We start from the raw sequence: 26893 nt of genomic DNA on the forward strand, positions 1-26893 counted from the left end.
GCAAATATGTTCTTTTAGTAATTAAAGAAATGTGAGCAATAATAAAGTTGAATTTTTACAACGTAATTATCAGTGGTCTTTTATTTCTCATACGATATTCGATCAAATAAATTGCATGCACGTTAAACGCATACAAGGTACACAAGATACATTTATTTAAATCCATAAGACTTAATGATAAAGATAAAAGTAGATTTTGTTAATACATAAATATATTTATTTGTATTTTTAAATATTTCTTTCTAAGTTGTAATAGAAAATTTTAAATAACGAGTGAATCTCTCAAACATAGTTTAGATCAGGGTGATCTAGTTGGAATATCATTTCATTTAGATATAATACTCTTACATCTTTTATTGCATACACATTTTGATGCAAACATTTACGAGAATATTTACGCTATTGTTGAACGAGCGCGTCTCTTCAATTGTAATAATGAGTAATTTTGAACTATAGTAATAATAAATAACATCTTTCTTCTAGAGAAAAAATTTAATTTATTAAAGAAAAAAAAACTTTTACGATAATTTCTAAAAAATAAAATATAATTTGTATTTGTAAAGTTAGAGAAATGAAAACACGCAATCGCTTTTATTCTTTAAATGTAAATAAAAAGAAAAAGAAAAAAGAAAGAATAGACGATAAAATTATCTATCATCGTTATATATGCAAACAGTCTTTAAATACAAAACAACATTTAATTATTTGCAGAGTATTATTAATGACCTTTTACGAACCTATGCTCTCTATCTTTCTGTTTATCGATTAAACAGCAAATGCTTTAAATACGTTGTGAAAATATAGTTGTGGAGAAGATTATAGAGTTTAATCTAATGTTACGATTAGAATTATATAAGAGAATGACAAGATGTATAAATAGTCCTCCTTTTATAGATTTCGAAACTAAATATTATTTACGATTCAATTTCTTTTAATATTTAGCAAAATAATTAGAATTTTTATATTAATCTTAGGACTTTGTATATTATAATTTCGAGAATGAAAACATGGAAAGCTTTATTGAAGAAGTAAACAAAGATTATAGATTTCGTAAAAAATAAATGTGTTTAATGATAAATATCAAAAGTAAAAAAAGATTATTCAATGTATCGACAGGATATCAATGTGATAAAATCCATTTGACCCTTTTATGTTGTATTCGGGGAACGACTATCTGCAATGAAAATTATCAATGTAGCTAAGAAATTATTCTATTTTTGTCATCTTGTTGCTAATTATAACTAATCAGAGAACAGTGTTTTGTGGGATATAATGGCCGGAAATCCTGCGGAGATATAAATATTTTATTTATATAACGTTGTATATACATATACGTGTATGTATAAAACATCATTGTGAATTCTCTTTAAAGTTTCGTGCAGTTTCAGCGAAACTTAAATTATTTCTTTTGGCGATAAAATTTATCCTTTAAAACTGAAAAAATGTTAGTACGTGATAATAATCACTTAGCCTAATAATCTCGACAAATAATTATCTATTTCGTAAAAATTGAGAGTGGTTATCATCATTCGAGAAATAGATGATAAAAAAATTGACCTGCAGAAATCGAATGATCATTTTATATATATGTATATAATAATAATTTACATTACATACTGAACGAAACATAATTTTAATCGCAAAACTTGATTTTTTATTCATAATTATTTTTTTATCCAATTTTCTTACAAATAATGTTTTTTTATTAATAAAAATTATGTACATAATAATATAAAACTTTAAATTATTTTTATTTCTTGTTTTTATATTTAGAAATTATACATAGTCAAATAGATTAAGGATACTATATAAAATAGAATATTGTGTCCATGTAAATTTATACTAAAATCGAAAATATAAACCTTGTGAATGATTGAATATACTTTTTTACATATGAGTTTTTTTTATCTCAATGCAGGCTTTTCTAAAAGATAATATTGTGGATTGGACAGTTCAAACGAAGTCGATGCATTTGGCAATCCATTTTATTAATAGCTTTATACAATTCACTTGGTTGCATCTGCGTGTAATTTTGCAAACATTTTGGGGAATTTTTATGTTTTTGCTGACGGCCTAAGATTTTATTTTCGATGATATTTCCATTTCTTTCTTTAAAAAGCTCATCTAAAGAAAATGTAAAGAAAAAGAAGATAATTATTATCTTTAAAATGATGCATCGTACAATATATTAAATTTTATTTATAAAATCAAGATAGAATAAAATTTTGGAAGATTAGCACGCATAATCACATGATGTAATTTGTTAATCAGCTATACTTCTAAAAATGGATACATTCCCGGCTTGTAAACTCTTCTCAAATTCTCGAATCTCTTTTTCACATCTCTCAAAATAAGTGCCACGAAAAATTAAAGAAGGTTTACGATCGATTTGACAGTCTTTGCAAATAGCTTTCGCTTTAGAAACATATTGATCGTATTCGAGACACTTCAACATTTCTTCGATGTATGTGAAACGAGTTTTATCGATTCTCGTGATGACACCCGGACGGCATTTGGTCCTCAACAGATGATGCAGCTTCAAAAAGAAACATGGTAGCAATATTTAGATATTAAATTTTCTAAAAAATTGTGCAAATCGCAAAGGTCTAGAGGAAAGAAATTAATATAATTTCATTTTACTTTAAATAAGATGAATAAAATCCCGAGCATCGCTTCTTGTTCAGTCATGTTTTCCGCGTGTTCGAGTTCTCTCCGTCTAAATCTATAAAAAGATAGTGCATGCTGAGAACAATAAATAATGGATGCATATAAACATACTTTCTCATGTTTTCTAAAGTTTCATCGTTCTTCGTATAAACGTCTCTCAACCATCGTCGTAACTGTAGAAAGTTTATTTGTGTCTTTCTAATCCAGTAGCCTCTCCAAACAGCTTGGATCCTCGTCGCCATACTGGTATAATAATCCTGCCACATTTGCTGAACATACTGAATCAAATATTGATTAGTAAACATCCTGGTGCGATATCCGCGCCAATGACGTTGCAGAATCGTCGCGTTTTCATGGAGCCTACGGAGATGATTACGAGTAATAATGCCACGGATCCAAGCCTAAAATTTTAAAACTTTGATATTATATATTTATTAGCGTCATTGATATAGAATTGCAAATTATTAATGCCAGATTATTATGACTAACCTGAATTTTACGAGCCGCGATAAAATGCAGGCGTCTCGACGATTCGGCCAAATCATGTTTAACTTTAATCACGATTTGCAATTCAATAGGATTAACTACGAATCTCAACAGCGACGCCATTCTTATAAGTTATTTAATTATTTGAGAATTGTTTCATACTGATAAAGACCATTATTTTTTGGGAACATTTGCAATCAGTGTGAATATAGTTTAATTAAAGCGTTATATACAATACATATATAATAGAATATGCGTATTTATATATTATATATCATATATATATGTGCATGTGGGGGTGTATGTGTATGCGTGCGTATGAGTGCGTAAGAAAGAGAGAAAGAGAGAACATATATTATTATAAAATATATACATTACTCTATGTACTCTTATTTTTAAAAAATATTATAGAAAGTCATTCTTTCTCTTACACATTGTCAGTCATACTTACAAATAGATAGTATAGAATAGAGAATATACAATGTAGAATGAAAGTAAATCAAGAGACACAGTCCGTTCATAATATTGATGCTATTCTCAAATAAGCAGAAATAATTCTATTTATCCGACCAGTAATTCTATTAAGAGAATAAAGTTAATATAGGATCTCAAAAGACATATCTAAAATTATATTACACTTTTTTAATATATAAATATTGTAATCATACATTTTGAAAAATTTTATATAAGATATATCTTGTGTGTGATGTTCGTATCAAAATTTTTTTCGTATAAAAAGTGATCACAATATTCCTATATATATAAGAATCATTAAGAGCGAAGTCGATACAAACATCAAGATTGCTCCTCCGACTGCTACGAAAACGTTCTTTTTTTTCTTTTGCGGAATCCTCGATATTACACGAAAGTCCCGGGACTGTAACAGAAATATTCATAAATGTTATGTATCACGCCGAATGGTGATTGCCATAATCGTCTCGGGGTCAGTGATTCGTGGCTTCTTAATCGGCACTCACGATTACTATAATTAATTTCTTCATACCGTTGTATAGCCGTTTCTAAATGAAGTCGCGTGTAGGAACTACACATTGCTTATTGTTAGTCGGTCATTTAATGCGATGGAATTCTTATTATAAAAGCTATAAACGCGTAGAGGGTCGTATTAAGTGAGATCAGCAAATCGATTCAGAAATTGTATAAATTATTTGGCGCGAAACAGCCATTTTTAATTAAATATATATAACGATATTGGTATTAATAGGATTGCGCCGTGCAACTGTTACAATTTACCCGACTTGATCGATGTTTCATTTTTTTACGAGCAACATGATTAATAACAACGAAAATATAACGAAAATAAACAAAGATTTATTTATACCGAAATTTCGAGGCTCTGCGTCTTTCGAACGAGTTCGTCCAATCTCTCGCCCCTATCGATCAGCTTTTGAACTCCATCCATCAACAGATGACGTACCTCGACCAATTCTTCCTCTAACCTCGAGATCAAATTTTCAGAATCGACATCTTTACGATTATATTCCTCCTGAAATAATGTCGATTCTATTTTTCTATATCGATATATATATTTATATCTTATTTGTTTTCGTTTATCAAAGCAACAGAAAGTCGTTTATTTAAGAGAAGAGAATCATGAAATTTTTTGAAAGTTTGTAAACTATGATATTTTGCATAACGTGCAGCCAGGTATCAGCCAGATGTGATGATCAAATATGACTTGAAAATCGAAAGCAAATAAAGGTTTCTTATAAAACGTAGTTGTATCGTTAACAAAATTTCCTACAAGTAAATTAAAATTTGTTATATATACAATTATATCGATATTGGAATTTTATGAGATTTTGTAAATACTGACTTTTTAATATCACTATCTCTTCTCACCTTACGCTATAAAATTATTTTATCACTTACAATTATCTTTTTCAAAGGTTTCGAAAGATCAGCTACCGCGAGATTGGTCAGATCTCTCGATAAGTCCGCCAATATTGGTAATTCTCTATAAATGCTTCGTAGCCTCTGCAGAAATATTTGAGAGCAGGATTCTAATTGCATTGCTGAGGAAGGACAATTCGATCTCAATGTCAGACAGGCGTAATGAAGTTCTCCAATCAACACATGTATAGTATATCTATAGAAAAATTCAGTGTTATGCTCGTTGTAGCTTAAATAACAACATAAGAGTAAAGCAATCTTATCTCGCATAATTAATTTATTGTGACCTATTATATAATTCCTAAAATTATTATATAATACTTGTTTATCGCGAGTATGCTTAAAAAAAAAAAAAAAAAAAAAAAAAAAAAAAAACTGCTGACGCCCGTATAATATATTATCTCATAATATGTCTAATGCTTCTTTCTAATCGACAAACACGAAACTTCGGAAATGTGCAAAATTTAAAACTTTGTTACTATAAATGTCAATTTCTTTATTGCCACGCAATACGTGTCCTTCTCGAATTCATAACGCATGAAGCATATTTCGCGCATGATGGAATACACAAGCTAGTGCAAATAAAGAATATCTTACTTGCCCCGATCGACGCTGATTTTATCATCTTCGATCGTCTTGAGGCCATCGAGGGTACGGAGGGTGAGAGCACGATAGGTCGGATCCCGATCCGCGGGATAATCCGCGACAATCTTGCAGCCGGATTTCTCCCAGAGGGCCACCAAAGCGTAATGGACGGTCCCGTTCATTTCAGTCATAATGGAGAAGATACTCTCGTCGCGGCCGAGAGTATGACAGGCAGACTGACACTATCGCACATTCACGGACACCAAAGTCGGCAAATACCGCTGTTTATGCAAGTTCCCAGCTTGTACATAGCCCAATGAGTAATGAAAGAGATTTTGATAAACAACATATCGCACTCGTACCATATCGTATGCTGCGTGATATGAACAAATGTTGTTTCAAGAGACAAACTCCCTGCATCGTTGTTGACCGTCATCGTTTACCGAATTCTCGATTGTTGCCGATGTCGCGAGAAATTTATCTGTTTACCTGATTAGACAACTCAATATATCAAAAGACATGTCTCTCGTGGCGTGAAATCAGAGGTCAGATGAAGAGATAATCTTTATTTCGAAAGAGATTGTATAAATGCAATCTCTTATATTTTGAATAATTTTAAGTAAAATATTTATAGAAAAGAAAGCATTATTATAAATATTCGTATAAATAAATTTATTCAAAATTTATTTGATATTCTATTATATATATAATAGAATATCAAATAATACACTATATATATATATGATGTGTGTTTGTGTTAATACACTATATATATATATATATATATAGTGTATTAACACACAAACACACATCATATATATCCTTATCTTCTCGATTACTTCTTACAAATAGTTGCAATATAAAATTCTTAGTAATCTCTTAAATAACAAATCTATATAAAGACATAGAGCACAAAATCGATAGCGACCGATCACTCTTAACCATTAATCAATTTTCTGTGAATTTATTCGAAACTAGTCGATGTTAAACTCCTACCCCCTTAATATCGCCTATCCTCGTGTTCGCACCGCCATCGCTTTCGAAGGTTTATTGAAAAAAAACTCGAAGAATACTACACAACTCGAAGTACTACAAAAGACACGCATAAATTACTCTTACACTTATTAATCTTAATAATCATGACATCTCTTTCAATGTCTCCTTCTCCTTAAATAGAGATATGTAATATAGTAGCGTTATTCATACCATGATTGTTCAATATTTTTTGACAAGATATTGTCTCACTTTCGGCATACAAACATATACAATATATCGACACGCTATATGTACTTGCTTCAAATATTTAATCCTGGCATGCAGGTTTGTATTGTTTTAAGTCTTGTGCAATCCTAGAGATGTCGAATAAGAGATGAAATTAGATGATAGAAAAATTGAGTACAATTTCTATGTATTTTATATATGTATTATATATATATATATATATTTTATATATCATATATTATATATGCTTCATATATGTATTTTATATATATTGTATATATTATGTGTATATAAAATATTAAATTATAGTATATACAAGTATATGTTTTAAATAAATTTTAAATAGTTTAAAAGTACATTTTGCCTGTCATAACTGACAGTTTAAATATTAAGTGTGTGTGTAATTTTTATTTAATTTATTTTGAAAAAAACAGAGAATTAGAGTTAATATGTGTGTGTAATGTAATTATACATACATATACGTGTAGGGCGCGGATATATAGTGTTTTAGTTTAATAAATATTCATTAAACGAAAACAGATTTTAACTTTACTGGCTGCCGTTTACGCGTTTGTTAATTACCAACGTTGGATAAAATTATATAATACTTTTGCGATCTTTAATCACGTTGTACTCTGTATTATCGATATCTATACACACAAGAAAATCAAACGTAAGAGAGACACTTATTCAATTCTCCGACTTATTTAATCGGCTACAAAGTGAGTTTCCTTTAATAGTACAATAAAAGCGAGATTTCTATTTTAAGACATTAAAGGGAAAGATGTAATAATTATATTTTATTATATTCAATATCTGAAACGTGACGAGTGAATATTTTCTTTCCATGTGAAACTGGAGTATCGCAAATTCGAATAGCCCTTTGTTCATTTCTCCTCGAAATAGCACACACATATTCGAACATTCCTAGATTCTTTACGAGTGTAAACGGATATCCCGCGGATGCGGATACATAAAGGATACCCGATAACATTACTATATCCTGATGTTTATTTGCTCATACGCTAATCGATAAATCCGCGGGTGAACAGGATTTCACCGCATTTATAAACTTTAAAATTTTTAATTTCGATGTGCGAAAATAGTAATATAAAATATTGTATTTGCATGTGTAAACATTATTAATGATATAAATAATGAGAGATTAATTCTCTTTAATATCGTACGAATAATTCTATAATTTGCGATCAAGTTTTTACAGTTGACATTTTTAAACTCAAGAATATAGCTGCTATAAAATACATATTAGATGGTTTCAACTGTACTTGATTTCCTTTGACATTTTCTTCAGGATCTCTTATTCATTTGAAATGTGGCAAAACTAAAGCAAAGTGTAAAGCTAAACGGAACGCAGATCTAATCAAAGACGCGTCGAGTATCGACGAGAGAAGGTCTGGCGTCTGGCGCGCGCGATCGGTGGCGCCTCTATGTTGCAATTATAGTTCGCGGGTGGCGGCAGCTAGTGGCGGCGCGACCAATCGTCTGTCACGAATGATCGCTGCGCGCGGAGGGCTGCGCGATCGTCCGTTCTCCTGTCCGCGGAGGAGCCGTCAGTGTGCGCGCCGCGGAGAAGCAGAGAGACAGACATCTTGTAGATAAAATTTAGCGGCGTGGTGTCTGTCGACCGTGGGTGTCGGTGTCGCGGTTACGTGCTCGCGGTGCTTCGTATCGTTACGGTGTCCCGGTTCACGTCGTCGCCGTTGTTGCGACCGTTGCCGCCGCCGTTTCCGTCGTCGTCGTACTTGACGACGTTCTCGCCGTAGTCCATCGCCGCCGCCGCCGTCGCTGCTATTGCGATCGTAACCGTCTTCGTTTTGAAACTACTGTCTGTAATCGCGGCGCGTTGGTGTCGCGTTTGCGAGGAGCAAACGCTCGCTCGATTCGTCGTCGTCGTCGTCGTCGTCATCGTCATCGTCATCGTCATCGTCATCGTTGCCGCCATCATCGTCTCTGTCAATCGAGTTGTCGCCGTCGCCATCTAATTTGGCGATCGTCGTCGCCGTCGTCGTCGTCGTCGCCGCCGCCGTCGTCGTCGTCGTCGTCGCCGTCGCCGCCGCCGTCGTCGTCGTCGCCGTCGCCGTCGTCGTCGTCGTCGCCGTCGTCGTCGTCGTCGTCGTCGTCGTCGTCGCCGTCGTCGCCGTCGTCGCCGTCGTCGTCGTCGCCGCCGCCGTCGTCGTCGCCGTCGTCGTCGTCGTCGTCGTCGTCGTCGTGCGGCTCGCGCGTGGTCCAGCGATCCCGAAGCGAGCGGAAGCTCCAGTCGAGGATCCCCCGCATCGATACGTTTATCTCCGCGTGCATTCGCGAAGTACGCGGTCGCGCCTTCCCCCCCCCCCCCTCCCCCTCTCCCTCCCCCATCTTCGAAGGGTGTGCGAAGAAGGGACCGCCCTGAGAGAAGAAGAGGAGATCGCTCGACGAGAAAGAGCGATCATCGAGACTCCGTTCAAGAACGCTCATGAACAGTTCCTAGGCACCGATGTGCCGCTCCGTGCGATAACTTCCGTCACCTCTCCGCCGCCACCCTCCCTCCTTCCCCCCGCCCCCCCCCCCCCCGTTTGTCCGCTCTCTCCCTCCCGGCGGCGTATTTCCGTGCGCGCGTGTGTATACACGTGTGTGTGTGGCGGTCGCGCCGGGCTCTCGAGGTGAAAATACCGCCCTCTCCTTCTACCCAACCCCTCCAAAGGTAGCCGCTATAACTCTCGCGCGAGTGAACACGCGAAACCAGGGAGGAAGGAAAGGAGGACGAGAGGCGAAGGAGAGAGAGAGAAAAGAGGAGAGGAGAACGCAAGAGGGACGTGGATTTGAGGAAGACGAGTTACAGTGAAAAAAAGCGGAAAAGAAACGGTGCGGGCGGAGTGACACACGGCGGAGCGCGGGCGCGAGTGACAAGGACAGCGCGAGAGGCTACTGCCTGCTGCGCGCGAGAGAGGGAAGAGGAGAAGAGAGAGAGAGAGAGGCGCCCACTCGTCATTTATCCTCATACAGCATGACCTCCAACAACTCGCAGAAGCTCCCCACGACAGACCGAGTGATTAAAAGTAAGCCAACAAGCGATAAATTAATAACAACTCGCGCGAGCGACGATGCTTGGACGGGGACGCGCGTTGCCGGACGAAACGCATGCTCTCGTCCGGCCCCCGGCCGCGTGAATATGCGCGACTCGCTCGAGTGCGATGTATGTAAATGTACGTGCGTGCGTGCGTGCGTGAGTGAGTGAGTGAGTGAGTGAGTGACCGACCGACCGACCCCGCGGCGCCCCGTCTTTTTTCTCCGGCCATCTCGGTCGGTAACCGTCGCCGTCGCTCGCGCCTTTTCCCGTCTTCTATTTCTCTCTTTTCTCTTCATTCCGTTACATTCTCGCTCGTCGCGACTATTGACGACTCTGATCGCGAAATCGGTGATCGCGCAATTTCGACGAGCTTAGATTCCAAGTATCTCTCGAGTAGAGAAACGCAAATTCGATCTTCACGCTTGGCATCGCGGAGAACCCTCTCGCCGGTCGTGAGATCCAATGTCGTTCGGACACGGAGCGATCAAACAGGCGCGTCAAAACAGGTGCCGCGTGTCGCGCACGCGATTGATTTTCTGCCTGCCTGCTCGACGACGCCATTGCTATCGACCTGGTCCGGCCTGGTGCCTCGGCGTTCGACCGCGAGAACCGGAGCGGAACCGCCGAGCGGCCGCCCCGCTCTCGCGTCTTCGTCGGGGAGAGAAAATTCAACTTCCGCCCCTCGCGCGTTCGGGGTTGAAAGGCCGCGGTCCAGCGATAATCTAACCTAACCTAACCTCTTCGACGCGGCGCGGTCAATCCCTTCTCCCCGCCATCTTCCCCAAGAGGTTTCATCCCCGGAGGTCACGCCGCTTCGGTTAGCCTCGTTTCCGCGGGGTCGAGGAACGCGATAGTCTCGAGGACGCGAGCGTCTCTTTTCTCGCGCATATTTCTCTCCGTCTCTTTCTTTGGACACGCCGCATCGCTCGAACAGCTGACGCGCCGTCCGTGTATAGGCCGCGTGCACGTATGTGTCATTCGATGTGCGTGCGCGTTTCGAAGACGCGGCACTATCGTTTAAAGAGGCGATACCGAAGCAGCATTTATAGGCGATTGAAAAGTCGAATATTTTATCACGGGCGAGAAGATACTTGTTGCGTATATTGCGTATAGACGTCGATTGTTTTCTTCGAAACGTCGAGAGTAAACAAATTTTACGATGATGTCGATGCGTGTTTCGAGAAGACAAATAGAACGGACGTTGCAGTTTTTATCAAGCTGAAAACAAGCCCGGTTGAAAATGAGATCGGTTTAGATGGCACGGACACAGGTGGTACTTTAGGTCATTGACCCCTACCGAATGGCGCTCTTGTACTTTTGTTTCGCCTTTCTCACTTTTCTCCTCTCTTTTACGGCTCTTTTTTTTTTCTTTTTCTTTTCCCTTTTTTTCCCACTACGGTCCATAGTCGAGCGAATACCGCATCCGGCGTCTCGTTTCCGGCTTTCTACGAACGCATAACTCTTCGATTCTCGATGGATGAATCTAGGTCACAACATTGACGAAATAAAAGCGCGCGCGCGCGCGCGCGAACGCTAAATATTTTAATACCGTCGCGGGGAAGAAATCTTTTTCGGCGTGAGAAACCAAATTTTATACAACTCTGCGCGTGTGATATAAATATTATCTAATCACCCGCGTTTGACTTGACGCTTTCAAACATGGGAGCGAGGATTTACGTGACTTTCTTTTTTACATGTGCGTTTATTTGCTAGCTATGTCATCGCTTTACGCGCAACCTTGTTTCGCGCAAGATTCTACGTTTGTCTAAAATATCGGCGGCTTAACCGGGATAGTAAAATTTAATGGCGTAATCCGATACTCGAGCGCCGGATAATCCGGCTCTAGTATACCGATTATGTAGTTGGAGATAGATGTATATCTCTCACAATATGTATATACACATATATAATAGGAGGTTTCGTTCACACGTAACGATTCGCATTGCGAATCGAGTGAGACAGATTATAAACGTCTCTCTTTGGGATAATTGAAAATTGATTTCCGTAAAAGGAACGCAGAGAGAGCAAATAGATGTACTTTTCGTTTGACAGATATCCGTCAAGCGCGTCGCGCTGTTTACCCTTCTCGATATCAAAAGATTGAGAAACACTGCGAGTCATTTTTGTCGCCATCGTAATGGGGGTGTAAGCTTACACCCCCGCCCACTCTCGTCCCGCTCGAAGAGCTCTCTGTACGCAAATGTTCGCGGTCGCGTAAATAATGTCTCATGGCCGTAATTCATTGTCCGCGACGTAAATTTGGAATGTCTCCAAGAACGCCGTCGGAATGTAATCGATGATTTTTAACTGCCAGCTTTTCGACGTCCCATCTTTTTTCCCCCCCTCTTCTCTCGCATTTTCTCTTCCGAGGACGAAAACCGCATTATATATACGCCGAGGCTTTCTTTTCTTATCCGCCTCATTTTCAAGATCGTATTATAATCTCGAAGAGACGGCAGATGCGCATTAGCATGATTTTTCGTTGTAAATGCACGCACTTGTAGAGAACATTGTTTAACGCCGAGCACGTTGTTGTAATCCTTCTCATCGAACGTGCCAAATCGTAAGGAATGATCTTCGGGCATGGCTTATCTCGACCTTTCTCCTGATACGCGAATAAACGGAGTGCGTCCGGCGCGATCGGTGCCACCCTCGGTTATCCCTAAACGTAATTTCAAAATGTTTTCTCGCGAACGAGCGAGCTGCGCGCGTGCGCGTCTCCTCTCATAATTTATTCCGCGAACGTGTACTCGTAATTTCGATGTTTCACCGCGGCGCGATGCGAGGGAAAGATATACGCGAAGTTAAAATTCAGGTCGATACGTTTCGAGATGTATGCGTTTAATATTATAAATCATTTTGCTTTAACTTTTATGAGCACGTTGTGTGCACGGTCTCTTTGAGAAAGAATTCTTCCAAGAGAAATTTTACGGTAATTAAAAATTGAATCACGCTTCGTGAGATTCTACGCGCGATCGTACTTGTTTGAACCGAGAACAGAGTGTTCTCACTCACATCTTGTATGACGAAAATTCTCAGAAAAGTATTTTTATTTCAAAATTCCAGATAAAGAGAATATTTTAAAGATCTCTTTCGTCACTTTTCACTTATATAACATCTTCATTTTTCTATTATTAAAAAAACTTACAATATAAAAAGAAAATATACTGCATATTCAATATTTTAAGCACTGAATTATTAGACATTATATATAAATAAACAAAAAAATATATACATATTTATAATATATTTTATAAACACATATTTCATAACTTATTGGCGGATTGCTGATTGCTGACAATATAAAACTATTATCAAAGAAAAATTTTTAAAAATTCCCCGAGTTCCAATAAAATTCCATGAGAATTCTCTGATTTCCCCAGGTACAAAAGAAATCTCTGACAATTCCAGAATTTCCTTGTTTTTCCAGTGAATAGATACCCTGCGACCGCTTTTAAAAGGAGAACGCGAGTATCTCGTTTTTGATCGTCGTATATTTCGTTGAATTAACTCCGTCAAAATTGGATTATGCAAGCTTCGTTCGTCATTAGAATGACGATCGTCGATGACAATCGACTCGTCTGTTATTCGAGTCGTGACGACATCGCTGCCAAAAGTCGCGCGGCTTTAGCTCGCCGTGACGGACCGGCTCGGCTTGGGATTATTTTTAGAATCTGACGACAACGCGCGCGAAAAAGAGAGAAAGAGAGAGATAAAGAGGCGAGGCGGGGCGAGGCGTCTCATAGCGTCGCGACGCGTCGTCGATTACATCGGCCGCGCTTTCTCGCGTTCGGGGACAATTACCGAATTTAAAAGGCATCGCGTCACGTCGGCATCCGTTCTCGCGTTACCGTGCTAATATTTTTACAATCTAATCGCGTCCGTCGTTGGATGGATCACGTATTCAATCCTATTATACAGGCATCGATGCCCTCGATCTTAACGATCGCATTATTATTATTATTTTTTTTTTCGCACGACGGAAATCTATCCGCGCCTCACGCGCAACATCTTATTAGGAAGGGGAATTTTTTGGTATAATTTTGAAATTTATGTTCGGACAAAATTTTATCCAAATATTTATTCAGGAGAGTATATAAAGTCTATAAAACGATAATTTTGACATAAATAACCATGACTGACGTCTAACACAGAAAAAAAATTCTTTCGGCGGATGCTCGACCCGGATATTCTCTTCGCACAAAGCAATCCAGATAGATATCTTCGTTGGAAATATTTTTTTTTTTATACGCGAGCGACAGCTAGTCTCGTCAAGATGATATCGTATCGTTTCAGAAACATATATATATATATTTTTTTTTTATAAATACCTCGAGAATTTTATTCTCTGTTGAGCAACAACTGCGGCAAACTAGAATCGTATCAGTTTCTCTTTCAATCGAACCGCGTGCATATTTCAACGCGCCAAGCAACGCGATATCGCGGATAATATATGACGTGCGTCACCTGCGTGACATTTCTTTTGTACAGGGAAAAATAGCGCAGCGCGTCACGATGATTCTTGACCCGATGCATTCTGATCGCATTAAACATGCAAAGTGCCCGTGCATTTCTGCCGCACCCGCTTCTATATCGCCGCGTTTCGTTTCTGTGTTTACTATTGATAAATAACGGCGCGTCGCGACGAGAGACAGACGTTCTCCAACTCCTAGGCCACATTAATGACTTGTGAAGGATCTCTATATTTAATATGTATTTATTCTTGGAACGTGTTTGTCGGAATTTACGAGAATAATATTTTTACGTTAGAAAATCGAATCATAATTATTTAGTAGTCTTGTTTCTTCATCTTCAGAGTCCTTGAATAATCTTGATAAATCCATTTAATATTAATACGGTTTTTATAAATTCTTAAATTAGAGACAAAATCAATCGTGCTTACGCATCCTTCCAATAGGAGATATGTATGTAGGTGTACAAATAAGTTTCCGCCGTTTTTTATCAAAAATTGGGCATTTATTGTGAAAGAACGGAACTTAATGTTTTGAGTCACTCCCAATGTAAATGCAAGTTCTTCTTGCGTTTGGCACGAATCTTGATCCAATAATGCTTCCAATTCCGCGTCTTCGTACACTTTCGGCCTTCCGCTACGTTCTTTGTCTTCGATGTCAAATTCACCGTTATTAAACTTTTGAAACCACTCACGACAACTTCTCTCACTTAAGGCAGCCTCGCCATATGCTTCTACAAGCAATCGATACGCCTCAGCTGCGGATTTCTTCAAATTGAAGAAGTAAATCAAAAGTTGCCGCAAATGACGCTTATTCGGCTCAAAACTCGACATTTTCGCACACAAAAGAATATATTATACTGATAAAAAATCACTAATATTTTAAGGTTATGTTATTGACTGATGTCCAATCTTACGATAAGGACGTTTTACATCTGACAATTTTAACCATAACTTACTGGTGGCGCCAACTTTTGTCAAACGGCGGAAACTTATTTGTACACTTAATAAATGATGCGGATCTCTCTTACAAGGAATGAAAACTCTCTCGAATTCCCGATCGATCGACGTGTGCTTGTGCTCATTAAAGTAAATTACAGATTTATAAAGCCAGCCGGTGTAGTCTTGCGAGAGGGATTTGATTTCGCAGAGACTGTTTTAAACACACCGCACGTTATAATACAATAGTCTCGTATACAACTCGAATTTTTCGATCGCCAAGAACGCAGTTTTCCAACAACTAGAGATTCAGAAATCCGCCACTACCGTTAACACACACATGCGATGATTATTTTCGTTTATTACGCATTTCGCGAGCGACGGACGTTAAATTCGTCGCTCGCGCACGATAAATTATGGCGGCATCCATCGCATATCGCGATACCGTCGCGCATATTGCTCTCGCTAGTAACATCTTGATGGCTACGTATTATTTGCGTACCTTTAAATACCCTGTGTCATTCGGAATGGTAATTTGCATAAATATATTCGAAGAGCGTCCACGTATATATACATATTTACACACACACACACATATATATATATATATATTTTTTTTTTTTACAAACATTGCAAATTGTCAACGTGAAAAATAAGTCTCAATTAAATTTTCAGCGCACACTAAATGAGATGTAACACATTTTTCTCGCTATTATGCATTTTTTAATTATTATTCTCCAGCCATAGGAGTGTCGTCAACATTAGTCCTATTATACAATGCGCATACTTCAAAGTATAATATGTGTAAATTACATTTTCTCTGTCTTTCTTTCTCTTTCTAGTAAAATCGCTAGACGCAATACAGTTCTAACTATGCTGGCTTCATTCACGTATCGATAAGCGTCAGTGAATGAACCTCTTTATTGCGCGCGTTTATCTAGTAACTAATGATTCGATAATTGCGAGATCATCGTCATTAGCGCGGATTTCTCGAATTACGCGACGCTGCCATTGATCTTATCGCGATGCGTGACGCGCGCGTGCGTGTTTTTGTCTTACTAAACGCCGATTCTGCCGATTCTTTCAGATCAAATTACGAGGTTTACTCGCACGATTAACCGACCAACCGAAATCGTTTCGACCAACTAATTCTTTTAGTTTTAAATTAAAAAAAATCTTGATTTTTTTCTTTTAGAAATTCTCTGTCGACACGACGCCGTAGCTCGTGCGTTTCTATGACTTTGATATTGCAATCTACGTTAAATAGAGGAGCGAGTGTCGGGATCATGTTCTTTTTAATTAAATATTCCCTCATGAATTTTCGATGTCAACATACGGTCATCAACATAACAGTCTTTCTACAATTTACGGTATACGTCGTTTGGCGCCGTGTAACGATAACGATGTTACCCCATTCTCATCTCGAGCTTTACAAAATTCTATTTTGTATAGAAATGGAATCTATAGTCGGACGTTTGCAAACTTATGAACATTTAGAATATGGATGTAGCGTCTGACTCGTGAGGGATCGTAACGTCTTTGTTTTCTATATCTTACGTTAGTATTATAAAAATAGCATTAAATCGCCCATAATTTTCTGTATTTTCTTTTAAATGAATATATTATATGTACAATATATATTTGAATTGCAAAATAACACCAATACAATATGTTAGTATTCATAGAATAATATATTTGACAGAGGGAAATTTTTTATTTCTGGTTTTATCAAAAAAGGATATGTTTAAATAAAAATGTATTTATAGAACAACAAAATTGGAATGCTGAATTGGATTTATTTATATATAATGTTTTTATAAATTTTATATTTTTTTTAATGAAAAAAATTTTTTTATTTAACTATTTTATCGAAATATATGTGCATATTTTATAAAAGAAAGTAATATGTACGTAAAACAAATTTTATTAGGATGCCATTTTTTAAATTTCATTCTGTAATATAATATGCGCATAAATTGTCAAGTCTATACGTATATTTCTTTCGGTAATATTAAATAAAATCATATAAACATAGATTTCAGAGATATGTCAATCTTGATGTATCTCTGGAGAAATATCATGCGAGAGGTTCTACGTGGACGCAACATTGCAAATATTAAATCTATTATCAAAGAGAGAGAAAAGAAAAACAAGATTTATATTACGTATAAAAATCGAGATAAGTGAACGGGTACGCTCAAATAACTATCGACAATCGATGAAAAATCGATTCCGATCTGAATTTCAAGGAAAGTCTGTCATCGGACAATCTCATCCCGTTTCTCGGATACGTCCTGTATCGCTCGCACGTACGTTTCGTTGGCTGGTTCGTTCTTCGAAACCCGCGACGGCTTACGATCGCTGGGCGGTGTGTAATAATAGACGCAAACTCTCATTTGGCCGGTCGGCCAACTACATTTGGCTCGGCCGCGGTCCACTGTTCGCTCCGCGGCGGGTCCGGCTGGCCGGTGGCGAAATTTTTGTTGACTTTACGAAAGAATAAATAAACAAGGAGCGAGCCTATTCGTCCGTCCGAATCCGGCCGGGTCTTTCTTTTTCACGACTGTGCGTGTACCATGTGCTCATCCGCGTGCGTTTTTTCATCGGAGTTGTCTACTCCCTTGAAAAATATCGAGAACCTGGAATTCTCAGGGATTTCTTTTGTATTTCGAGAAATCAGGGAATTTTCTCATGGAATTTTATTAGCACTCGGGGAATTTTTTTTTAAATCCTCTTTTTCATAATTTTGCTTCTATATTGTAAGCAATCGGCAAGTTCAAGTGAATTAAGTGTTTAAAATATATTATAAATATAACTCTATCTCTATTTATTTATATATATATACAATGTTTTAACAATTTAAATATTTAATATATGCAATACATATTTTTTATCGTAATTTTTAGTTATTAGAATTTAGCATTTGAAAACGCATACAAAAAAAAATTTATTTTAAATAGTGCACCAAGTCTTTAAAATATTTTTTTTACCTGGAATTTTGAACAAGGATACCTGGAAAATCAAGGATTTTTTTTTTTTTTTTAGATATTTGAATAGACACCCTGCTCGTTCTCTCTCTTTACGTCGAAGCGTAGCCAAGCGGCGCGGCCGGGAGTTTTATTTTCGTGGACGACGAATTAGATGATATTCGCGAAGAGGAGGGATAGTCGCGCGGATTGATCTCGTTCCTCTTAATCGTTTTGTTTATTAGCTGATTGCGAGGCTTGAAAGGTACAATGAGATATCGACGCTACTGTAGCCTTAAGAATTCGCGTCGCGATTTCAGGGGAAAAAAAAAAAAAAAAAAAAAAAAAAAAAAAAAAAAAACCGCTTTATGTAAGTCGGGTAGATTAATGATCCCGCAATGTCTCTATCCGCATTTACAAGAATATTTCATGCTTATCAATTCTTCTTGTTTTTTGCCAGCATAAAGCCTCCATTGAACTTTGCGATTAGCCATAATATTGTAATTAAGCGAAGAGAGCATTATTTTGAGAAATTCGAGAATTTGCACCGGGACGTCGTTTCTTAAAATTTATTTAATATTTAATTTTGAATCATATGCTGAGAATTCTTGTTAGACGTTAAGTTAACGTTTGTCGCGTCTGAACGTCGCGGCGGTCCATTACTATACAATTTTATCACAATAAGTACATTATGTTCAGCGACAGACGTTTACGGGTACAATGGCATTCCTTGTAGGAATACTGGCGGCACGTTGTAAACAAGTTGTACGCGTCGAGACGAGAAAGCGTAAACTTCTATATGCTAATACCCGGTACGTAACTGAGCCCCGTCGAAGATCATGGAAATCGCGGTGAAGTATAGTAGTATCTTCCCGGAAGTTGTAGAAATTCTAGCGCGACACCCGCATATCGTATCGCGCTCCTACTCGTTGCAAATTTTCGCTGTTATTAAGAGATTAAACGCACTCTCTATACATCTTCTCTCGGTACACAGAACCGATTGTGAAATTAATCTTTTCTAAAGATATCGGGATTGTATTTAATCTTTCTCCAGACTTGTTGAATAAACTTTAATATTTATTTATATGTGAGAAAGAAATTTTAGATAACACGTAGTTAAATGTTTGATTTTTCCCATTTAACTCTTGCAATTTCTTGGAGTATAATTCTATGTACGTATACCGACATCTTCGAAAATTGTCGTCTGCGAATCTCGACACGATCGACATTTTCGAAGAGGGTGCCGTGTGTTTACGCGTATACGAATAAATTGGCGGTTTGAGATGATAGGACAGGAAATTAAAACCCTCAATTAGTGCAACCTTGCAACCTTGTCAGCGAATTTCTCCTACGAAGATCGATACGCTATATATAACGGCAAATAACGCGTTTATACCTCGTCAGATCCTATTTACGCTGCTAAAAGTAAATCGTTACTCTCTATTCAATCGTCATATGTATTTTGTCGAGAGAAAATAATTAGCCAGCATATAAGGATTATCGAGAAAAATCGCGCGATAATAATATCAATGCTCGCAACCCTATTTCGGTTTTTTTCTCCTTGTAGCACCCGTCCTTGAAACGCGCGCGTTTGCCTTCGCAAGTCCTTGGCAAAAGTGAGATGTCCGATCCCGTGGAATAAATATCATTCGCGAAACGAACGAGTCGTACGGAGAAATTAAAACTGTATGCCGGAAATAAAATTTTATATTTACGGTGATTAAATTGGATTAGTCGATTCAGCTTTCTACTGTCATCGCGCGGCGAGCGAACTTTAATATCAGTCGCGACTCGGTTTTTCATCTCGGGGCTTAATATGCCCCAGAGTAGATCTTCTCCTCTCCCCCCGCCCCTTTCTAGGTAAAGAGGAAAGAGTTTTTCGATTTTTTGCGTATACGATAAAATATCGATTGGATCGATCGGCTTTTGTTGGAATTTCTGGCTAAGGAGCGGCTAATCCGTGACCTCTCGCGCGAATCCATTCTCTTGCGAAGGAAGGTCGTACATTCATTTAGCGTATCGTCGTCCGCAACGAAACCAGGCCAGCCGACCCGAAGGGCGCACGAATTCATTACGCGGCCCGCTTTTCGAGTCACGGAATATATCTGATCGAAGGCAACTGATCCGGTCGGCGAGATCGTTTCCCGCTTTTTCCACTTGGTCTTTGCTCACGGCTGGCCCTTAACCCGTTTTCACGATCCGCGTTCGGCGCATCGGGGCGGAATATATAACGATGTTTCATTTACATGTTCTGAGCCGGAAGCGATTTGTTCACCGTCGTATTTTGCCTTCGAATGGAGGCGCGAAGTTGGGCCAACTTTACCATTTGATTTCGTTATAAGAATCGAGGAAAGATGTCTAAGTATTATCTCAATGTTGATAAATGCTCCTCTTAGATGATTCCTATCTTTATTGCTAATGAAGATGTTATATACACTATACGATAATCTTATCTCACACATTATAATGCAAGTGTAGAAATATACAGATTAAAATTGATAATATATATCCGCGGGATGTAATATATCCAAGAATATGTAAACGCTTTTCCGATTTGCGTGATTGATTTTGATCAAATGAATCTCGCAAAATACGCGTTTTGCAACAAATCACCGACGTACAATCGCTAAATTTATAGTAATGCGATTAATAAATAAAATACAATATTAATAATGAGGCTATACACTTATTAACTAATGACGTGGCAATAGTGCTCGAATCAATTTGTTTCGTATATGATCCGTGATGTTTTTTATTAATGACTAAAAAATTTGAAATTAATATTGGCTTTACCGATACTGTACGATATTATGATTAATGATTACTTGAGACACGTTAATTATAGAAGTTAATTAATCACACGGGCGTTTTAACATATTTTATAATATACTGAATTACGAAAATGAGCTCGAAAAGTTTGACGGCCTTCAAGAGCCGAAAGTAGATTCTGCTATGACCATTGATTTTTGCATTCTTCCCTCCCCCGATATAAAATTAAGTACGCATCGTGTACGATTAACATTGATGTGGTATAAAGTATGATGCAATTGTCATATTCTGATGATTAACGATTAGTAGACGCGTGTACGATTATAATTAACCATGTTTTCGTAAATGAGTGTCGTATGAGTGCCATGAAGAGGCAGCGAAGAACAAGCAAGAGAGGAAAAGATTTGGGGAAGCATAGGGTGATAGCAACAAGGTGAACAGATTATAATTTTATTAATTGATAGTTTTATTTATAAAGTTAATATATATCTTCGCGGGGATCATCCAGTTTGCATCATTGTGTAAAAAATGTGAAACGCACAAAATATTCCTTCTCTCTATGTCTTATTTTCAAATATTTAAAATATTTAATAAAGTATTAATAATTTATATATATATATATATATATGTATTTATATACATATATATTATATTATATAATTAACTATTTAATATAAATGTAAATTGAATAAAAGTAGAATTTAATGTAGATATATAATATTTAAAATGTATGTTATAATTGTCCGTGTTGGTGCATCTATAAAAATTTAATATTTCTGAAATCTATTTGCAAAATTTTTGAGCATATTAATTAGCAATTCTGGTATATTTGATTTTCATTTACGATCCGTTATAAATGTTTTTTAGAGATGGGGGTGCTAGCGTAATATTAAATCAGCATTCATCAGTACATTAATTTTGTTAATTGAAACAATGCGTTCAAAAATTAGGCAACAAATTAACATTTGCATTTAACATTTGCAACTTTATATTAGCGTTTAATTATATCATACATTTAAACTTGATTTTTTGTTGAAAATGCCATGTTAATGGAGATGCTTTTAGACGGAAAACGGGAATATTCGAGTTTTTCGAGGGCGGATAAAGGAGGTAAGGATCGGGCAGGATGGATTGTGGAAAAACATGAAGAGACGAGAAACGTGTGTATGTGCGTATTGTGTGCGCGCGCGAGCGAGCAAGCAAGATAGCAGAGTGCAAGAGAATAGAGAGAGAGAGAGAGAGAGAGGGAGAGAGAGAAAGAGAACGAGAGAGGCAGGCGGGGCTCGATCAATACTCACGGCCAACCCTGTAGTATCGTATAGATTATCTTATTCATAGCGTATCGTCGTGTCCACTGTTTTCCCACAACTTGTATTTACTTGTACGAATTGAAAAAAAAAAAAAAATGAATTTTAGAGAGAACTGCATGAGACTTCCGGATTTTCCCAAAGTCGCACTCACAATCCGCGATTTATTGCTTTCTTCCAAAGTGACAACGCGAAGATCCTCGATGTCGTAATTAAAATTAATATTAAAATCCTGTTTATTTCTGAATTTTATGGCGATAATAGATATGTATAAATAAATTCTTTTCTCGTCGTCATATTTGTTATCGTCGAGATTGTTTCGATGTCGCGACGTCGTGTATCGTGTCCACGATAGTCGCATAAATGCATCTCGCATGTTCAAGCTTAAAACGATCGCTTTAACGATACGAGCGATCGGAATCCAAAATCGGATCATCGTCGTAAATAACGGACAGATGAACGGGGCCAGTGATTCCCTCGCGAAACGTTGCGATTGATTCGTTTATTTTCGTCTCTCTATAAAATTCAGCTGTTAAATTATGCAGGCTTATTTAACAGAGTATCATATATTTACGTAAATCCAATTTTATAATATTTTTAAAATTATTTTATATTAATAAAATTCAATGTGACGGGATATTTATTATGGAATTATTTATACTTTTTATCGACGATTATGTTTTCAACAAATGAATCTTTTTTAAAATTCCAAACAAACCATAGCGGTCTACTTCGATCACTACGTGAAACCTTCGCAGTCCAAGTTGTCCCTTATTTAAGACAACTCGTCGGAAATTTTCCAATCATTTCGAACACTACCTGAATATCCATAATAAATTAGGGAATTACATACATATATCAAAAGGAAAATTTTTTGCAGTAGTTACGTAATGGTTTACGAATGTTTCTGATATAAATAATTCATAAACATCAAAAGAAATCTCTATTTTGTGTTCTCGTAAAGGCAATATTTTTGCATATCGATACGATTTTATATTTTTATTATCATCATTCTAATTATATCTTTACACATATATATATAAAACTATCATTATCGCGAAATGAAATACGAGACATCTGACTTCATTATCGCTTGGATCGAATAAAAGATTTATAACAGTGTCTTGGATCTCTTATGACAGACTTAACTAAGCAGGAAAAGGTCGAGGCGATCGTCCACGGTAAGTCGCAGGAGAGGAAGAGTGTTATTTCTTCTTATAGTAAGGGTTTATGCATCCCCGCGGGAAAGCCGTCACGAGTTTCATGCATCAGCGTGTCTTTCGCATGAGATAAATAAAACACTGTTATGCCATGATAGTGGAGATTACAACAAAGTGCCAAGTATTAATTAAGTAAGCAGTCGGGAAAGCAGTTATACGATGAACAACGACGTATTAATTCTATGTTGCTAGAAAAGGAGAAAGAAAAGTTTCCTAAAAATATTAATCGATTTTAGAAATTGTAATGTTAAATTAAATGTAAAACACTTTTATATGCAAGACATTACATATAAAATATTTTTTCTTTCGATTTTACTTCTGGTATAAAAAAATATCGATAATCTATAAAAAGATTATATTTTTATATCTTGTATTTTCCGATCTATTAACTTGCACATAAATCAAAGATTTATACTTACATGTTTGTAACATCTTGAAATAAAATTATGCAATAAATGCATAAATCGTATGACGTATAAATTTCAATATAGGAGAAAAAATATTACGAAAAATCTCTGTGTGAATTTTACGAGAAATTTATGTGCAAGAATTAAACTGACATTCTTAAATCTACAAGTTAATCGAAGGATTAAGCAGAACGTCGATTATCTTATCAATATGCCTCGTAAGCACTAAAGCTTACTTAACATTTAATCCGTCACTTTAGTCCGTCACGCGTGTCACGGGGGTTTCTCAGGAATACGAATATATTGTATGAGGGGAGGGGATGGGGGTCCAGAAGATGTATCATCTTGAGGGATCCTTCGGAACGGCTCGTTTTCCTGGGTCGAGAACGTCTTACTCTATTGACACTTCCTTGCCGAGAACGGGGAGTTCGACGAACTTGAATTTCCTGCCTGCCCCGGAAACTCGAGATTGCGTCCGTCCGGCTGTCCGCCATAAATTTTTCATTCGCTTCGCAACTTTTATCAACGAAAAAAATAACGAATAACACTCTTCGTTTTACGCAACGTCCACATCACTCTCTCGATTTTTAGATTGGAAAGATAATGAAAGTATCATCTGTAATTTCTTTTCTTTCTATTTCCATCGTCGTATATTATACAAATGTCACTTTGTGTCATTTCTTATTATCGAAAAAAATTTATACGGGAACATACACACGAAGGAAATGGAAATTGCGGATATATCGATATTCGAATAAATATCCAAACGTTTGGTATATTCTCGCTATGGTGATTTTAAAACTTTCTATTTTATTTATTATATAGCGTGTCGTAATAATTAATCAAAAGCATACGTGAAAAATAATAAAATGTTTTTTTTTTTTCATATTATGTAATTTTTTTCAACTTTTCCTAATGTTTAGAGAATTTTATATAATTTTTATGAACAAATTTTATTATATATTTATAGGTTTCTATTTTCGAGATAAATGAGTCGTGACATCATTTCACAATTGTATAAGATACAACTATATAATTTCATGGAAATGAAATTACGATAAATTTGCAATCTGTCACGTGATGATTTAAAATGAAGCAGCAACTAATCGATTTTAATAATCGATAATTTTGATATTATAATTATTTAATTATAATATTTAACGATTCCACGAGAGCGTATACTTATTTTGAGCAATAAAATTGAAGTATCGTGTTATTTCTGGAATCACGAGGTTATCCGCGCTGTCCACGGATAATTCGCTGACGCAGAATCTTGATAAACTCAAGGTTATCGACGTACTATCGAATGTAGTAAGCAACGTTGCGCGGGGCAAATAAAGCGCGTCCTCGATCTGAGAATTAATCTCACCTATTTATCGGATGACATTTATACTCTCTGTTTCACGATTCACGTTTCATCGTCGTATGTCATCCGAACAATACATTTTACCCACACGCGTTGGAATATACAATATACGTGTACATTTTTGACATTTTATACGCGGGAAGCATTTTCTAAATATTGAAAGTATCTTGGCCATACGATTGGGATATCTTCCATCATATTAAAAAAACACCAACTGTAAGATTTATCTTAATTTTATGTGCAGAGATCTCGAATCTCGAAAACGGAATGCGGCGAATGAATATTATTCCGGGATGTCCGATCGCAATTTCTAAAAGTTCAAAATCTCGAAACGATCGTAATGAAGTTTTCGAATCGGTCACATTCATCTTAAAATTCAATTTGCTTATCGACGGTTGTGGAATTGTCGTAAAAGGGCAGAGTTTGAATTGCACAACAACATCCACTCTTTATATCCGTGCGCGTGTTTTATCTCACTCGTGGGGCTCGTCCTTGTATCTTACTTTGTTGGATATAAATACGTGCGATCAATTTGTCTCGTAACGTGAAAAGGGCGTGCAGCATCTCGCGCTTTTTCTCGCTTAGCAGGCTTTTCCTCCTCTCCCCTCCCCCTCCCCCCTCCCCCACCCCGCGATCCTTTCTTCCATTCTGAGTAGCTCGTACGAGCAGCCTCGAGGGCCATTCTCGCTCCTTCCCCACGACTTCTTTCCTCGAGTGTGGGCTATTTTTCTTTATTGCAGCCAGGCCTTCGTATCTTAGTTACGTGTCACTGCCCCCGCAATGACTATGCTTCCGACAGGACCCTTTGGGATAACACATCTCGCTCGGACACCTTCGGTCCCTATTATTGCTCGAATACGATCGATATTGCAAGATTATTTTCGCGACTTATTTATCTTCAATATTTACATTACGTTTACTTCGCGAACTTTAAGATACTACTTTTTTTTTTTATAAGAGATTCAGTTTTATATATATTTATTATTCTACTCCGAATTCTCTGAGATACTGATCCGACTCTAGAGCTTCGAGCATCGGTGACAATTGATTATTTAGGCGACGCGCATACGGGGGATCAATTATTTTGGGCGCGAAATATAATAGAAATACACCGGCGTATAATCGTGCGATTTCGTTATTACGGACGGCATTATTATATCGTCGTGATTGCGCGAGCGAGCGAGTGCACGTGTGCAGTCGCATAATGCGAGGAAAGGTGCGCCAGATGTCGAGCGGGCGGTTAAATTAGCAATTTTATACAATATATTGCCAGGACATATTCTTCGCTCCGCGCGTGTATAAAGCCGAGAATGTCGAATTTTCCACGCAAGAACATCCGATATTTCGACGATCAAGTCGGTTTGCATTTTTTAAAAATTTCCGAAATACACCGCGTACACAAAGCAGATATCTAATACGTCTAATATCGTTTATTCGTGTTATAATTTTAATTATACGAATATTCGTTCTCCTTAAAATTATTAAGTACTCTGCGTTGATACCACTGCTTA

General features: G+C 37.2%; 4 protein-coding genes across 11 annotated transcripts in view; 1 reads left to right on the forward strand and 3 right to left on the reverse strand.

Annotated features, from left to right (window-relative positions):
- Positions 1–2263: 2263 nt before the first annotated feature.
- LOC138937258 (spermatogenesis-associated protein 17) lies at positions 2264–3289 on the reverse strand. The gene is made up of 4 exons (XM_070303315.1): positions 3157–3289; positions 2779–3068; positions 2641–2722; positions 2264–2536 (listed from the first exon to the last, which is right to left on the reverse strand). The coding sequence occupies exons 1-4, from the start codon at positions 3274–3276 to the stop codon at positions 2264–2266; spliced, it is 765 nt and encodes a 254-aa protein (XP_070159416.1). The 5' UTR covers positions 3277–3289.
- Positions 3290–3895: 606 nt separating this feature from the next.
- On the reverse strand, positions 3896–5925 carry LOC138937236 (uncharacterized). The gene is made up of 4 exons (XM_070303275.1): positions 5662–5925; positions 5044–5260; positions 4493–4657; positions 3896–4030 (listed from the first exon to the last, which is right to left on the reverse strand). The coding sequence occupies exons 1-4, from the start codon at positions 5838–5840 to the stop codon at positions 3896–3898; spliced, it is 696 nt and encodes a 231-aa protein (XP_070159376.1). The 5' UTR covers positions 5841–5925.
- Positions 5926–6786: 861 nt separating this feature from the next.
- On the reverse strand, positions 6787–9430 carry LOC138937259 (general transcription factor IIF subunit 1). Its single transcript, XM_070303316.1, is given in 3 exon segments — positions 6787–6816; positions 8634–8927; positions 8980–9430. Coding segments are annotated over 3 exon segments (690 nt in total). The 5' UTR covers positions 9346–9430.
- The window catches only part of LOC138937028 (serine/threonine-protein phosphatase 2B catalytic subunit 2), a 111491-nt gene continuing 93622 nt past the window's right edge, over positions 9025–26893 (forward strand). For 6 of the 8 annotated variants that reach the window (XM_070302884.1, XM_070302885.1, XM_070302886.1 and 3 more), the window contains exon 1: positions 9041–9926. In XM_070302884.1, the coding sequence (XP_070158985.1) occupies positions 9875–9926 (52 nt within the window). In that variant the 5' untranslated portion in view covers positions 9041–9874. Of the gene's footprint in view, positions 9927–26893 lie in introns of all 8 variants that reach the window. The other 2 variants (XM_070302883.1, XM_070302890.1) reach the window with 2 other exon arrangements.

This window comes from Polyergus mexicanus, unplaced genomic scaffold (genome assembly GCF_030449975.1).
Source record: "Polyergus mexicanus isolate NDT 795.1 unplaced genomic scaffold, iyPolMexi1.0 SCAF_10, whole genome shotgun sequence".
Lineage (NCBI taxonomy): Eukaryota > Metazoa > Arthropoda > Insecta > Hymenoptera > Formicidae > Polyergus > Polyergus mexicanus.